General features: G+C 40.9%; 1 protein-coding gene across 1 annotated transcript; it reads right to left on the bottom strand.

Annotated features, from left to right (window-relative positions):
- Positions 1–280: 280 nt before the first annotated feature.
- On the bottom strand, positions 281–10,567 carry SDE2 (spliceosome associated SDE2). The gene is made up of 7 exons (XM_039883291.1): positions 10,405–10,567; positions 7,511–7,628; positions 6,406–6,517; positions 5,911–6,080; positions 4,765–4,882; positions 2,498–2,990; positions 281–742 (listed from the first exon to the last, which is right to left on the bottom strand). The coding sequence occupies exons 1-7, from the start codon at positions 10,522–10,524 to the stop codon at positions 521–523; spliced, it is 1,353 nt and encodes a 450-aa protein (XP_039739225.1). The 5' UTR covers positions 10,525–10,567; the 3' UTR covers positions 281–520.
- Between the last annotated feature and the right edge of the window lie 5,999 nt (positions 10,568–16,566).

Below are 16,566 nucleotides of genomic sequence, written 5' to 3'. Positions count from 1 at the left end.
TGTGAAGGGGTGTGGCAGTGGCTCAGGCTCTCTCTCTCTCTCTCTCTCTCTCTGTCTCTGTCTCTCTCTGTCTCTCTCTCTCTCTGTCTCTCTCTCTCTCTCTCTCTGACACCATTTGAAAATGCAGATGAAAAAGAAGTGACCACTGCAGCTCCTACAGACTTTTGAAGGATAAGAAGAGACTATTTTAAATAACTTCATGTCCACAAATTTGACAACTTGGGTCAAAGAGATAAATTCCTTGAAAATATAACTTACCTAAATGATACAAGATGAAACCAAAAATCTGAATAAGCTTTATTGTTATTAAATTTGTTAGGGAAAAAAACCTTCCCACAAAAATGTCAGACCAGCTGGTTTCACACATTAATTCTATAAATGTAATGATGAAAAAGAGGCCAGTTAGAATTTAGTTATTAAAAAGTCAGCTTTAATATCAACAGGAATAATGGCCACGAGCCAACATCACGCAGGTTATCCGTGCCAGACTAGAAAGAAATGAAATCGGCTCTGATGAAATTCACTTCTTCCTCCCTTTCGAAGGCTTGGCAAATAAAGCTGGGTCTATTTGTTCCCTTGCCAGACCCCGGACAGAGAAGAGTCTTGCTGCCCGCTCCTGGAGCGTGCCCCCACACTTCAGCCCCCGGGCCATGAGTTCACACTTAAGCTTCTCCAGACCCAGCGACTCCACGTCTGCAACAGAGCTGAACGCCAGTAAATCTACAGATTCCTGAGCCACATCCTGAGGGGGGGGAAAACATATTTAAAACAGGCTCCTTTCTCTGAATAAAACTGTCAACCATATTCTATTTCTCAAGGAATTTTCAGCTATTTTGCCTTATCTTGTTAACAAATTAATAATCTAAATGATTTTCCACACACATTCCCGATACACATAAATGTTAGTTTTTCATCTATATATTTAGAAACAAGCATTCTGAACAGTAACAAGTTACATGATTCCCAGAGTCTTAACATTACTTTAAATTTTTTTCATGATTTTTCCAGTAAAAATTCCGACAGTAAAATATACTCAGCCTACATCAGACTATGGCCACAGGAAAAAGTAGCACCCATAAAACTTAATTTTAATGAGGTTCTCATGCCTATGAATCTATTAATTCCATACTCTTAATGATTTCTGTTCTAACTGAATAATCGGCTTGATTGTCAAAGATATATATATAACTCAACAAATTCAAACATATGTAACTCAACAAATTCAAATGTTATTCAATAGACTTGCAACTGTTCTATCCACAAAGTAACTTTACAGACTGCAAGACAAAATTAAGTACTTCTAATAATGGATGCTCTGTAAAGAGTGAGAATATTCACATCTAGGGGTTTTTTTTTTTAATATATTCAAAGAACAATAACTTTCTCTTACAAAAGATATTTTTTTTAAACATTAAAGAGATCTAGGGACAGACTCTGTCTTTCTAGTTGATGTTTGTTTTAAAAAAAGTCATTTTTTTAGATTTCAGTGAACCTTGGCTTCATTATTTGTGGCCAAATTCTAAACCACATGTCTTTAGAGAGTCACAGCTGGTTGTTGTGAACGCAACAGCTACTGCAACAGCAAACGCAAAACATCCACAGTTAGAGGCTCAAAGATTGAAAGCCAAATCAGGTTTAATTCTGTTTTCTTTTATTCATTTTTCCAAGACTTTGGTCAGGATAAAGCTAATATATACATATAACAGAGAAGTTATGTGTGTCAGGATCAATTTAAAGCCCCTAGTATAAAAAATTCCACTATCCTCCCTAGAAAGCACAATTTACGAATTTTTGCTTATTTATTGGGGGTAAGGAAGGTGCTGGTTAAATAAATAATGATAGGCTTTGTGTTTATCAAAGGAAACCAAGTAGCTTGGGTTTCATCTATTCTAAAAAGCAAATCATTAAATCAAAGAGCAAACATTAAAAGATTTTTGCAGACAGAGAACATGACCAACTAGATGAGGGAAAGTGTGCACAATGAAAACAAATTTTTCAAAGGCTGAATGGGGGACTTATGACTAAATGCTAAAACGGAGGTGCTCCTCTTCTACAGAAAAGACCTCCATGTCCAGCTGACGAGTCCGGTTCACAGGACCCATGAGAAAGCAAAGCTGGGTAATCCCGGAGCCTTAGTGACAGGAAAATGAGTACACGTCATCGAAGAATGCCATCTATCTTACTATTCCTTACAACCGTATTATTAAGAAAGAATAAACAATACCAATTATGCTATAATATGCGATATACATTCAGAGATTAAAATGTAAAAACATGCATCTTAGAATAAAACATGGAACTGAGGACACCGCCTAGTGGCAAAATAATATAAATTCTGGAGCTAAAAACAAAAAGACCTAAGCATTTTCAGGGGGACAGGCAAGCTTCACCATCATCTATTTGCACTTCTGATTTTTAAACACGCCTTCCCACTAAGTAGCTGATGGGAAAAAAGCACTTCTTCATTTTAACGACTTATTGTGGAGATTAAACTTACCGGCTGGCCCGCCTCCAGTCCGGCAGGAGGGGTTTCCCCGTCTTCTGCAGGGGCTACCTTGGCAGCCCTCTCCCCATCAGTCATTTCTTTTGTCTCTTTCTCTTTCTTCAGTTCAGCCTCAGCTGCTTCCTCTTCTGCGGGTTCTTTGCTCTCTGCTTCCTTTTTCTCCTGGGCTTTCTCCGTTTCTGTAGCCATCTTCCTTTCCACGGACACCTCGGTAGGCACCTCTCCCAGCTCGGCACACGAGTCCTCTGAAACGTCACTCCCGGAGTCAGGCACCCGGGCCTGCGGTGGTCCTGGTGAGCTGGAGTCTGAACGTAACCCTCTCGCCCTCTGAGAACTGCTGGGACATTCGACCGCCATCTCGACAGCATCACTGTCAGCTTTGGGGACATGGAAGCTCATTCCTGAAGTGCTCGGTGCGTCATCACTGTCGTCATCGGAACTCTCAGAGACGGACCCCTCCACTGTCTCTAGTCCTTCCATGCCCAACCTGTCAGAAAGAACACCGTTTATAGCTTCTACTTGAGGAAAAAAAGGAAAAAAGAGCTATAGTCCGTTCAGGGAACAGAGACTAGAACCAACCGTCCCAAAGACCCAAGAGGGTCTCTTTTTTATTTTATTTATTTTTATTTTTATTTAAGTATAGTTAGTATACAACATCATATTCGTTTCAGGTGTACAATATAGTCATTCGACATCTCTATACCTCACAATGTGATCGCCCTGCTAATTCGAGTAATCATCTGTCACGGTGCAAACTTACCGCAATACGATTGGCTACAGTCCCCTTCACCCTCTTCACCCGCCCCCCTCATCCCCTCTGGCAACCTTTGGTCTGTTTCTATGAACCTGTTTTTGTTTTGTTCTGTTTGTTCATTTGTTTTGTTTTTTATAGGTTCCACATATAAATGAAACCACATGGTATTTGTCCTTCTTTAGAGGAATCTCTTTTTTAAAGTTGTGAATCTTATGAAAAAATTGATTTTATTTCAAGCTTTTTTAAATATATTGTATGAATTTCAACTGTTAAAAATTATTACTGTTAGAAATTAATAAAGTTTTTAAAAATCCTATGTTTTATTCATAATTGCCCCAAACTAGAAACTATCCAAACGTCTTATCAAGTAGAGGATGAATAAACAATCATGGGACAGTCATACCATGCGATAAGACTTGGCAATAAAAAGGAACGAACTACTGATACATATAACACTGCTGATGGATCTCAAAAGCATTACAGCAAGTGAAAGAAGCCAGACACAAAAGGCCACATGCCGTTCTGGAAAAGATAAAACCACAGCAACAAAGATCGCACCAGCGATCAGTGGCTGTCAGGGGTGCGGGGAGGGGAAGGGAATTGACTGCAAAGGGGCACATGGAAACTTTTTAGGGTGATGAAAGTACTCTATACTTTGGTGGTGGTACATGACTATATTTTTCAAAACCCACAGAACTTTGCAATCAAAAAGGTAAATTTTCCTGTATATAAATTACACCTCAATAAACCTGATTTTAAAAAACACACACAATACCACTACCTTTTTCTCTCAGGAACGTCTAGGTCCCATTTCAGAAAGAACACACAAAATTCTACAGTGAACACACAGTTACGTTATCTTTGGTTAATAATTATCTTTCTGTCCTCAAAAGGGAGGCCAACAAGGAAGCAAGATCCATTTGGACTTAACATCTTCTAGAACGTGGCCCAAAAGAACTGAGTTGGTAACCAGAGGGCCAGCTGGGAAGGGCAGAACAGCTATCAGAAGAGCGGATAAAAAAAAGTCTGCTGTGCTTTCCACTCACGAGCACAAACGTGGTGAAGACAGGGCTGGCCTGAAGGACGGCTGCGGAAAACCCCAGAGATAAGGACCACCCGGAAGGTAAGGCCGGGCTTCCGCCTGGAAGGTACAGCCGGGCTTCCGCCTGGAAGGTACAGCCGGGCTTCCGCCTGGGGTTTTTTCAAAGTTAACTCTTTCAACACTAAACAGTAATTCAAGTATAAAGTTATTTTTATGCGATCTTTCTCTGTAAGGAACAATATTGTTCTTCGGATTCTATTAATGGCACTCGTAGCAGAAACCATTACTGGTGTGTACCATGTGACAATCATATAATCACTGACACCTGAAGATTGAAGCACTCTGGAAAAATTCTGAGCTGCCGCCAAACATTACTTAAAGATGTGTTATACCAGACAGACAAGAAGGAAATGTATCACGTAGGTCCTCGAAGATGAATTTGGAATGAAAATGCAACATACTTACCAAAAGCATTTCCTTTTCGCTGCACTGGATCCTTTGTCTGTTTTTGATTTGTTAGGCCGCTTCCGAGTCTCACCACCGATTTCTGCCGATACCATCTTGCTGGAGGCGGCCTGCATACCTAACCGGAAATTTTAACAACTCAGTGTCTACTACCCCAAGTTTAATTAAAGAAATTATAAGTAATCTGGATTGCAAAAAGAGCTGCAATCTAAACCTGCAGATATCAAAATCTAAACCTCAAGATAACAAAAATTAATATGATTAAAATGAGATTAATCCCAGATTTATAGCCTTAAAATAATAAGCATTCTGGATCTGGAACCAGATTTTTTAAAACACCAATGTCCAATCTGTAAACCGTGAAGCTGACAGGTTCAAAACTAGCCCTCTTCAAAGCTAACGATTCATCCCCTTGTGCTCATTATTTGCATGTATGTCTCTCCCTTGTTATGTCATAACCTTTTTGATGGAAAAGATTCCCTCTTATTCGATTGTACCCAAAATAGTTCTAGCATAATGCTCTGGATTCTAATAAAATAAGTTAATGACAATCATTCTTATTAAAAACCTTCAAGTCTACGGCTGAACAAGCCTGATCCCATCTGATCTCGGAAGCTGAGCAGGGTCAGGCCTGTTTAGTATTGGATGGGAGACCACCTAGGAAGACCAGGTGCTAAAGGCGTAAAAAATAAAAAAAAATAAGGGATCGAAAGCTGACACAGTCCTTACAATCTGTGAGGTCAACCAAGGATTGCCTCACCTAAGAAAAAAAAAAAAAATTAAAAAAAAACAACTGACCTCAAACTGGAAGCAAATATGTTGAGGCCTAAACACCAACTACAGACTTAACTTATCCCCATAAAACACAACATGTGTTCTTATCTGGAGCCCATGGCCCATGGAATTCAGGGGTCAAGTATATATTGAATGCTGTGTAGGCAGGCGTTCTTTTTTTTCAGGGTCATAAGATATATACTGTGTTTTGAGGAGAGACAGTCCACAGCTTTCACCAGATTTCCAGATGTCAGTAACCCAAAAAGCTGAAGAACTGCGCTTTACGTGCAGTCCAGGCACATATGTGGAACAGTCTGGAACAGCTGGCTTCAGGGGCGCCTGCTGACCACACTAAGGAGTCCTCCTTCTCACCTTTGAGGACAGAATCCTCCAGACGCTCAGCCATCTCGTGGCACTGCTGCTGGTAGTCGGGGCTGGTGAAGCAGTGCCTGGGTTCTGCGAGCTTCCGCTGCAGTCGTTCTAGGCGCTTCTGCTCCTTTTCAGCCTCTCGCTCAGCTTGCTGTTTTACCCACTCAGCCATTCTGGGAATGGGAGAGAAAAACTGACGGATATATGACACATACATGTGTAATACATGTAAACGCCCCTCCCCCCAACGAATTAATGCATTCTTGCTCATACTGTGATAGTCCCTCAAGTGCGCCATGCTCACTACTAGCATACTATAATGGACTTAATTAAGACCCAAAGACAATTATGAAATTACAGAAGAGGTTAAATCTGATAATAAATTACAGCACAAATATTTCAAGTTTACGTTTCTGATATGCGTGACATGTGTATCATCACTACTGATAGGAAAGTATGTTTCCTCTTCAAAAAAGTAAAAACAGATGGGCATCTTACGCCTTTTCGTGATTGACATCTCTGAGCCTCCTTCCACTGAGATCCCGGCAAGCTTCTCGATTGGTTGTCTTCTCAATCTGAGCACCGAGTGCTCGGAGCATAGACCCAAATCCTGAGCAAATATATTTGGAGAAAGCAAGTTTAAAAGTGTTCGAGGATGGATAAATGCCGAACTTATAAAAATAGTAACGATCACAAGATTAAAGATGATCTCTGCCTTTTTTTTTTTTTTTTTTAAGGAATGGACATTAAGATTCCTAACCAGGGAGCAAATCTGAAAGTATCGATAAACTTAATTCAACCTCATGCCTTTCATCCTTCCTCTTACATTTCTGAAATATTGTATCTATATCACTGGTATATTTTAGAGGGCTTTATCCAGTGTCAGAGAATCCAAGATTCTCAGATTAAAAATTATATGATGAAATTTTATAATGAGTTTAAAAGGAAAGGCAATTTCAGACTGTCACTGGCTGATATGACAAGCTTCGTTCTTATCGACACAATTTCAAACAGCAGGATGATTATAATCTGAGATGTCAGCCCTCTGAAAACCAAACCAAATCACTGTAGATTTTCAGGAAGCTTAGGGATATATGTTAGTGCATCAGGAGACTAAGAATTGTTCACATTCTATTTTTGCTCATCGCGTTTCTTTTCTCTTTCTTAGATGTGTTAATACAACCAGAACCTTAATCTACTACAACATGTAAACAATTGTATTTCAATAAGGTAACTTTAAACCTCCCTTGGAACTGCAATAACTAGACACAAATCTCGATAAAAGTAGGAGATTTTATTATTTTTACACACTTTCTTCAGCAAATTGGACAGAACAATGATCATTCTCTTCATCTAAACTTCCCCAAAGCTCTGGAGCCCACGCTGCCTAAGAGCTACCCAGCTGGAGAAGGTGGGAACTATATATACAACATCTTCCTCAAAAAGAATTAAAGAAAATATTCAAAACCAGGTAAGTAAATAAAGGACTTCATAAAGCAAAACAAGGTTGGCATACACAGAGACCAAGGAGTTTGTTAATCTAATACAGATGGCTAAAGTCTGCAAATGTGTTACAACTAAGCAGATGACATTCACGTCCTACCTCCTTTCCCACCACGAAGTCTGGGTTCCAAACTATAAACAGCTCCATGCTGTACTGTGTCGTTGATGTTAACGAGCGATCCATTGCATTTCACAAAGAAGCACTCCTCTGGAACATCCTAGAGACAAATTTGGGTTTCTTTTAATGCTGTTTATGAGACAAGTTTCCCGCAAGAAGGGACCTGGCTTGTTATCTTTTTATTACTCCGGTGACAAGCGGGTAGTATGTATTCAATTAGTATTTGCTGAATTGAAAACGAAACTACTAAAAGAAAAAAGTCATTTCATATGATGTATTCTGGGTACAATTATTTCCTAATACCTAAGTATTATATATAGGAGAACTCTTTGTCTTTTGGGTAAATTCATAGTGAGGCTGATTTGTGATGAGACTCCCTATGACACTCACTGCCAGGATGCCAAACAGAATAGACGGAGTTGGATTTAAGTTGACTGGAGTTTTCCCAAGCAAATATGACAGCAGGAAAGAGGAGCAGGGAGCTCGGGCTACATGCAATGTTGGGATTAACATGGAGGGCTATTCCTATCCGTAAAATACCGTCTACTTTATGAGATGTCGTAAAGATTAAATAAGATATGGAACCTCATATTTGTTTAATGTTTATGACTTAAAAGGCACTTTAGTTTCTTTTAATATTTTATATGTCTAATGGGTATGGTATTTTCAAATTTCTAAATAACTTTAAAAGACATTAACATGAAGGCAGGAATATTATAGTTCATTTGCAAACAAAACTGCTTATTAAACAAGACAATTGATCAACAAAATTGCATTTTCTGTTAAGATGCTTGTCAATTATAATCACTAGTTGAAAAGACCAAAGAAAATTTAGAATCGATTTAACTATTTGTGTATTTTAAAGCACTTTAAGCACAAAGTATTATGTGATTCTTAGCCTGATCAGCCCCAGGTCACCAGAGACAAACCTATAGTCCATCAGAGTCAAATTTATTGACTCATTGCAACGGGGGGGGGGGGGGGGCTGCACACCAGAGGAATCATGGAGTATTTCATCATCATCAACGACAACAACAGAGTTATAATATTTGGAGCAAGGGTGGCGTTTAGGTGAAATTTAAATGAAATGGTGTTTTGAGAGGCTCAAAACAAAGCAGGTCTGCGTATAAAAGGGGCAACACCAAGTCCAGACTGTGAAGCAGATCCAGGCTCTTGTTTCCTTGGGAACTATAAAGTTAAAATAAGTGTGGACTGCTGTGTTCAAAATCCCCTAATCTGAAGCTCTGCACCTGGGTTAGAAATCGAGCGTGCTGCCGTATATCAAAGCGACTGAGATTCTCAGGCAGGAGTGGGAAGCATCACTCTTACTGACGCAATTTCAAACAACAGTTTTTTACAGTCTATGATTTTCGAGATCAAAGTCTCTCACTGAATAAGAAAGCAGTAGACTTTCAAGGGAGTCATTATGACATTTCACGACTGCCCCCATGTCCTTGGGAGAAATACTGTTTCTTAGTAACTTTGCAGCTGACTTTATCTGTTATTCCAGTCGGATGAACAGCACGGCAGATTTTCACTTTCTCCATGAGAGCAAACACTAAGATTATCATGTGTCAGAATACTTTTGTTTTAGAAAGGATAAGTGTGAACTTGAGCTATTTTTACATGTTCCAGTATTTCGTCGAATGCCTTTTTATGTCTTGTCTTTATGTTCAGCTTTGTTATGGTGATGTTTCTTAATACATGGCTGAATCCATTCATTTATATTTTTTACTTCTTAAAATTATTTTTTCAATACTCCTCTAAATTAAGGTCCTAATTTTTTCTGGCCTCACTTTGGATCAACTGTCAGTGAGTTTGAAAATCGTACTCATGAGGTAAGAATTATCTTCAGTGATATTAATCCCAATTATTTTAGAAAATATTTCCCCATTCAGATTGACAAAAACGGTTCTCATAGTTTTTAGACTGGACTGCAGCGTAGGAAGAAAAACGAAGACGCTGAAAAACCACCTTATTTGCAAATACACATGGCTTTTTCATGGAACTTGTCCAAGCAAACATTTGGTTTGGACTACAAATGTTAACATGTGTTAAGCTTATAAATAACAAGCAGAGGAAACAGCCTAAAGAAGCAAGGACGAGGTGCGGTTATAAAGAAAAACAGTACTAGATCAAGTGCCAAGATTAAAATTAGATTCAGGGAGACCACCCAATTTTTTGGATAACTGAACAGGTTTCCTATCTCATAGCTGGTACAAGCTTGCTTGCTTGATAATTAAACCACACATATAACTTTAAAACTCCATGACAGGTTTTCAAAAATATGCATGGACAAATGAGACCATCAAATGATTAGTAAAAACATCTAAATGACAGGCCCTAAGAACCCATGCCTTCAACAGGGCACGTGTGTGAATGCTTGGCTCCAACCAGTGAGGACCAGATAAATACATTCTCCTCCCCAACCATCCTTTGGCCTGGGTTTGGATATCACATAGTTCTTCTCTAGGTCGGAGCTAACAGGGATATTTGATCAGTGGACAAAATGCATGTCATATAACCATTGAGTAAATGTAAGGAAAACATAAGGAAATGAGCCTTAAAAGTGATCTGGCCCAGCTGTCTCATTTACAGATGGAGAAACAGAACATCAAAGTGTTTTCTGTTAGTCCACACTGAGGGCTGGACTAGGCGCCTGTGAGCGGAGGGGTTTGTCCCCCTTCTGTGGGGCAGCACAAAACGAAAGCAAAGGAAGGCCTCAGCATCCGTTTGAAGCACCGTAAGACTGAGAAGCCCTGGGCCTTAAAAACCAAAAACCCCAAAGAACAGACGCACCCCAGACAGACCCTCTCCGCACCCAAGCCTGCCTCGTCCTCCACGTTCCCCTTCCTTCCGGGAACCGCGAACCTCACCTGATCTTGGCAGTGTCGGTGGATAAGGTCTCGGACGGAGCACGGGACCGAGGCAGCCCGCACCGCCCTGCAGCCGAAGCCGGGGCCGCGAATCCACACCAGCGCCGCCAGCTCCGCCATTTCACCCAGTCCGGGAAACAGACACCCGGCGCCTCTGGATGACGTTGACCAGCCGTGCAGCGCCCCGCCCCGCGGGCCCTCTGCTCGCCCCGCCCCTCCCCCGGGGCGGGTCACGTGAGCCCGGCCGCGGAGCCGAGCCGGCGGGGGGAGGGGAACAGGAAGAGTCTGGCGAAGGCCGATAAGACCGCGGAGCACTAGGGCGAGGCGTTGCTAGGGGAAGTTGCTAGGGCGGGGCTCCAGGGACGCTCTATAAAAGGCTGGCGCTGGGTTAGGTTTCGAGCTTTATGGCTGTAAGCGATAAGAGGTAACTAAGCACCGCCCTGTGCTGCAGGCTTTGGCCCTTTTCCTTACATCTGTGCAGTTATTTTTGGGTGGCGGGCGGGGAATCGTGGCCTGAGAAGGCACTGCTCCCTGGGGGCGTGAGGGGAGAGGCTGCAGTCCCGGAAGCGGTTCGGGGGGGGCTGCTTCCTCCTCCCTGGAGAGATTCCCCCCACCCAAGGGGCAAGGGAAACGACCTCAGGAGGTCTCTAAACAACGGCTCCCGGGTGGTTTTTCCTCTCGGTTTACCACGCATCCTCTTCCTTTACAGAAACTGCCAACCTCTCGTTTTCTGCCAGCCACGCTCAGTTTATTCTTATTTCCGCCTGTTCGCGTTCTGCGTTATCTCCACTTCAGCTCTGTTTTCAAAATATTTCACAGCAAGTGGGCCCTTGTGAAAGGCAATGGCAGGAGTGACGCTCACAGTAATGCTGCTTCGAAAAACCCTGCTATAACTTTTATTCTGCACCATGGAAACACACTCGTACAGATTTGCATAGCACAACTTTAAGGATCTGGGAATCTGGAGTCCCTTAATATTTAATACGCCGAGGTTATGGTATTTCGAAAATCCTGAACAATTTCAAAACCACTGGTGTGAAGATAGGACGGTTATTAGGGGATACCTGTGCCTACAAAACACAAATGAATTCCCTGCTGTTAAGATACTTGGGAAATGATACTCATCGCCGAAGGGAAAGGAACAAAATATTCAGAAATCATTTTACTGTGGTGGTTTGCACAGAAATAGAATTTCGACGCCTGTGAAGTTATAGATTCTACTGTGTCTTTATTTCCCTTACACAGGAGGGAAAACGGGAAAGGGCCTCATCGTTTATTACAACATTATACCTAGTCCTTCCAAAACCTGAAATCTGAATGAAATCATTCACTTTTTGTTCCTTTGTTACATTTAAATTCCTAGTACTTAAAAAATCTAGGGCGATTTTAAATAGTATTGAATAGATATTTGTCATTTAAAACATGAAATAGCTATTGTTACTAACTTTTCAAAGACACAAATTTCCAGAGCAATATATGTCATCTGTTGCTAAACCCTGAGCATGTAGCACCGTATATATACATAATAGACGTTAAATAAACATTCCTTAGATATTTGAAGAATTACTAATGTCTAATTATTCCCAGTATACATTTAAAGAAACATATTTTGCACTAATATAACATTTTCTCTCAGGATGCAGAATTTGACTTGGATTGGTCAATATCAAATTCATTTAAATAATGCGGAAATTGAGGTACCTAAAGTTAGGGCAAAGGCCAAGAGCACCATGCATATCAGTGGGAAAAAATCTAGAAAGACAGCTGATGAGCTGGGTGGCTGAGAATACATGGTGGTGTCCAGTAGACAGTGTTACGTGGTCAGGTTGGTCAGTGGTTACGGAAAAATAGAGACAACTGCTGCCACCTTCCTCACCTCATGGTGTTAGGTAGAGAAGGAACAGGAAAACACATGTAGGGTTGTGACAACTGAGTGGTGAGTGGGTGGGGACCAGTTCCTGTACTATCAAAACAGTGTAGCTATGCTCCTAGGACTGTATTTGGGGTTCTTTCCAATAAACCACGCTGGCTTCGTTCCTGCCCATCTTCTCCAAAAGATTGACTCTAGCTGTATGTTTGCCTTTTGATGACTGGTTCAGCTGTCACGAGAAGGACACAGTAAAAGCAGCTTGAGGCAATGTGGAGTAATTGTTCACTGCCAGGAAATGACAACACCAATGTTTGTGTGGCAACCCGTGACAGGGGCTCCACTGAGTCAAAATGTCATACTGTTCTGCAAGAACAGGAAGCAGAACCACACACGCTAGCACTTTCCATAAATGACAGTAAGGCTTCTACACCAGTGAATTCAGACTATGTCCACGCGCGACAAGCAAGTTGCACTTCTGTGTTTTCTGCCGTGTTCACGCTCAGAGGAGATAGAAAGAGGTTGCTAATGCTATCTTTACGACAAAATACAACGGTGCAGGCTGACTCCTCCTGTGCCACAAATGCAAAACTGCTACGATCTCCTAAATTGGCAAGTGTCGCCTTATAGGTGGCTCTGGCCCCAGGAACAATAAAGTCAGCACCTCAGATGAAACAGCTTCTGGATAAGAGCTGTACAGTCCACACTAGGTGGTGGATGGTGTGGGAGGTGGAGCCTAAAGCAAGGATCTGAGATATTGGGCTACCAGAGAGGGCCCAGCTCCATCCTTCTTTTATTGGACAGAAGAAAACAGGACTTGTCAAGGATGAGGTAGAGTTGAGAGGTGGAAGAGGTTTGTGTTTAGTGCTGATGCCGGAAGAAGCTGGAGAGGGGAGAAGACTGGGGTAGAGGTGCAGAGCAGAGATAGAAAGCTGGACCCCCGACAGTGCCGAATACAGAAGCCCACCTCTTTGTTGTAATAGCAAGAAGAAGAGGTTTTCGTTCAGAGTGGACTTACATCAAGGAATTCTATCACTCTCGATTGCCCTGGATATTACCTTGTTCGTGTTATCGTGACAACACCAGTTTCTAAAGGTTTATTGGTTAACATCATCCTTTTAGCACTACCACATAATGTTGTTACAGTGAAAAATTAAAATTTCGGCCATGCTATTCACTAGAACTATAAAGCAATATTAACATAGCACCTATCTTCCGGAAATTTATGATCTCATCAATGGGATTTTTTTCAACATTGAAATTTTATTTCTCTCTAGGCAATAGAAATCCATAATCCTTTATGAATTCTGCATAATCAAGCCTTCCAAAAGGGGGTGTTCCTGCTGGAGAAGTGATAGGTGGGTCTTTGGGGTATTTTTTTTCTTTAATTAGTTGACATTAGAGTATGTCTACTGTATTAGTCAGGGTTCTCCAGAGAAACAGAGCCAACAGGAGATATATATGGGGAGAGAAAGAAAGAGAGAGAGAGAGAGAGAGAGAGATTTATTGTAAGGAATTGGTTCATACCTCACATGATTATGGAAGCTGACAAGTCCCAAGATCTGCAGGGTGAGTGAGTAAGCTGAAGACCCAGGAGAGTTGACGTTGTAGTTCTAGCCTGAAGGTCATCAGGCTCAAGACCCAGGAATTCTTCCATTTTGTTTATGCAGGTCTTCAACTGATTGGACAAGGCCCACCCACAGTAGGACAATCAGCTTCATTCAGTCTACTGATTCGAATGTCAGTCTCATCCAGAAATTCTCAGAGGAGCATCCAGAACGATGTCTGATCAAATATCAAGGCACTCAGTCCAGTCACCCTGACACAAAATTAACCGTCACATCCACTAACTGGGGTTATCTTTGATAAAGAAATAACCGTCACTATTTAATTTTACTTTGGCAACTCAAGAGAAGATACTATTTGGTGAATAGACAGAGACTGATTAAAAGTTGGTGTTTCTTACTCCCCAGAGGTTTCACTGTGTGAACCCAAGAAACTCATCTGACTGCTTTATGCATCTGCTTCTGCACGGTTGAGCTGCACTACAACTGTTGCTAAATTTACCTTTTCGCCACAGGGTGTGATCAAAATTCATGATTGTAAAATTCTTTGAGATTTTTTTTTGAATGAAAGGTGTATGCCTTATCAATTAAAATGTCAAGGGTCATTGGGCAACTAAATGAGGATTCCAGTTTGAATCAATTAAAAGTATTTTAATAACAGCTGTCTGGCTAACTCACCTACCTAGAACACATTTTTTAAAAATAAAAAATAGAAATAAGCCCAAAGGTTTCCACACAGCTAAAGTCTGTGCATTTTTCCATGAGAACCCTAGGCTCTTCTTGTTTTAAAACAGATTCAAACTCAGTGATGTCCTTAAGAGCCTACAGAAAATTGGTAAATTGATATGAAGGAAATTATTAAATTATAAGAAGCAGGGAGAAAAGAATAGAGAGGTCCCCTGGTGTGGGGATGAGAATGAGAAGTAATAGTCGCAGCTGGGGCGACGGTATAAAAAGACAAAACAAAGCAAACACCGCCATTGGGGAAAATTTTGTATTGAGTCAAAGACACCACAATAGAAACTAAAGACAGTCTATGGCACGGCAGAATGATAGAATTAATGAAAATCCTGAAAATCCTGAATCCCGAAGGCAAGGCTCAGTTAGGTTCAGTGCACCCCAAGGCAGAATGATACAAGTTTTAGAAAAAGTCCACCACAAAGGGTAGAATGAATATATGGGGCGAACCCTAGCAATAGTGAAAACTCAGCTATTCAGAACAGCATTTTTCCTGAAAGCTCTAGACTGACAGTCTTAGAACTTTGTCCTCTCCCATTGGGTAGCTTTTGTATTTTAATGCACTTCAAATAGAGCGCAAGACAAACTGCTTCGTGGACAAAGAAACAGTTTCCTCCCTGTTCCTGTAATATGACATTAATTTCAACACGTAACTTCTCTTTTAATTATCCGGAGCCTTGAAAGACAGACAATCTATACCACTCTGGATAAGAAGATAAGGATGGAAATGATGCAAAAATTCTCTCATTTTCCATAAGTCAGTAGAGGGCTTTCCTCTGAATATTTACTAAAAATTTATAATGCATGCATACGGACTATATAAAAGATTCGTAAAGGACATGAATGTATATGTTTTTCCTGTAATCGCTGTCAAAATCATCTGCACATTGGTAGAAGGAGAGGAATAATGCATATTCACTGCTACTCTCAGGAGATGCAAAAATTTCATATATAGTCTCCAAATGATGTTAGTATTAAGTCAGAGTAGTGATTCCCAAAGTCTATTCCATTAAATGTTAGGTCACCATGATGCACTCCTATAAAAGAATTCCATTTTCGAATAAATTTGGGAACACTCCCATATATATATGTCCCCAGGTAGAGATTCACAAAGTTCATTAACATGACATAAAGCCCCTACACATTCTTCTATCTTTGTTTAATCCAATATTTCACAAACCTGCTTGACCAATTACAGCTGTTAGCATGCCCTAGGATTAGTATTCAGAAAACGCTGGGGTTGAAGTATGGTTAGCTATGGGATTTCCAAATATAAAACCAGAGAATACACAGCCTGCAATTCCTGAGGGTGTTCTTGGAGTTCAATTCGTTTTAATTCATACGAACACACTTTTTTCTCCACACGCCATCAGAATCCACTTTACCACATACATTTTTTCTAGTTGTTAGGACCAGTGCTGGTGAGCTAAGTCTTTCTTCTTCCTGCCACTTGAAAGTTAAGACAGTAGCTAAACACAACTACGTTTCTTGTCCGTGTCGTGCCTATGTGCAGAGTCGATAAACACGAAGGAATGAACTCTGTCAGGATGAGCCTCTGTACCATCATAGCTCATACTGGAGACTTAAAGACCTGCCACATGAGTGGGTTGTTCAATTTAACAACTCTTTATTTTTTTACCTACTAACTGCAGGAAAAGAGAGGCAAGAGAGGGGGGCACTAGACAGAGAGACACCAGGAAAACAAAGGGAAGAGCCTTCTCTCCAGGGACTCTAAAACCGTAATAAATAATAATGATTCTTAAAACATCTCAGACTATATTATAAATGCTATAATAGGCATTATAACAGACACCCATAAACTACATCCTATAGGCATATAGGGGTGAGAGAGAAAGGCAAAGAATTTGGGTTTTGAATGGGTATGCGGTGGATAGGCTGGTAAGGTTAACACACACTTTCTAGAAAGGCCCAGAGGAGAAGAGTACAGGGTTCAGGGAATGACAAGACGTCTGTTACTGCAAGACCATGCGT

The sequence above is a fragment of the Pteropus medius genome, unplaced genomic scaffold (genome assembly GCF_902729225.1).
Source record: "Pteropus medius unplaced genomic scaffold, Ma_sr-lr_union100, whole genome shotgun sequence".
In the NCBI taxonomy this organism is placed as follows: domain Eukaryota; kingdom Metazoa; phylum Chordata; class Mammalia; order Chiroptera; family Pteropodidae; genus Pteropus; species Pteropus medius.
This window is presented reverse-complemented; position numbering and strand designations above follow the sequence as displayed.

What these genes read in the sequence shown, in the direction of transcription:
- SDE2 (XM_039883291.1), bottom strand. Translation starts at nt 10,524, where the DNA reads ATGGCGGAGCTGGCGGCGCTGGTGTGGATTCGCGGCCCCGGCTTCGGC. An exon ending in GGAGGATTCTGTCCTCAAAG is followed by an intron (nt 4,883 to 5,910) that starts GTGAGAAGGAGG and finishes ATTTCCGGTTAG; the next exon opens with GTATGCAGGCCGCCTCCAGC. An exon ending in GACTGGAGGCGGGCCAGCCG is followed by an intron (nt 743 to 2,497) that starts GTAAGTTTAATC and finishes CCCCCCCCTCAG; the next exon opens with GATGTGGCTCAGGAATCTGT.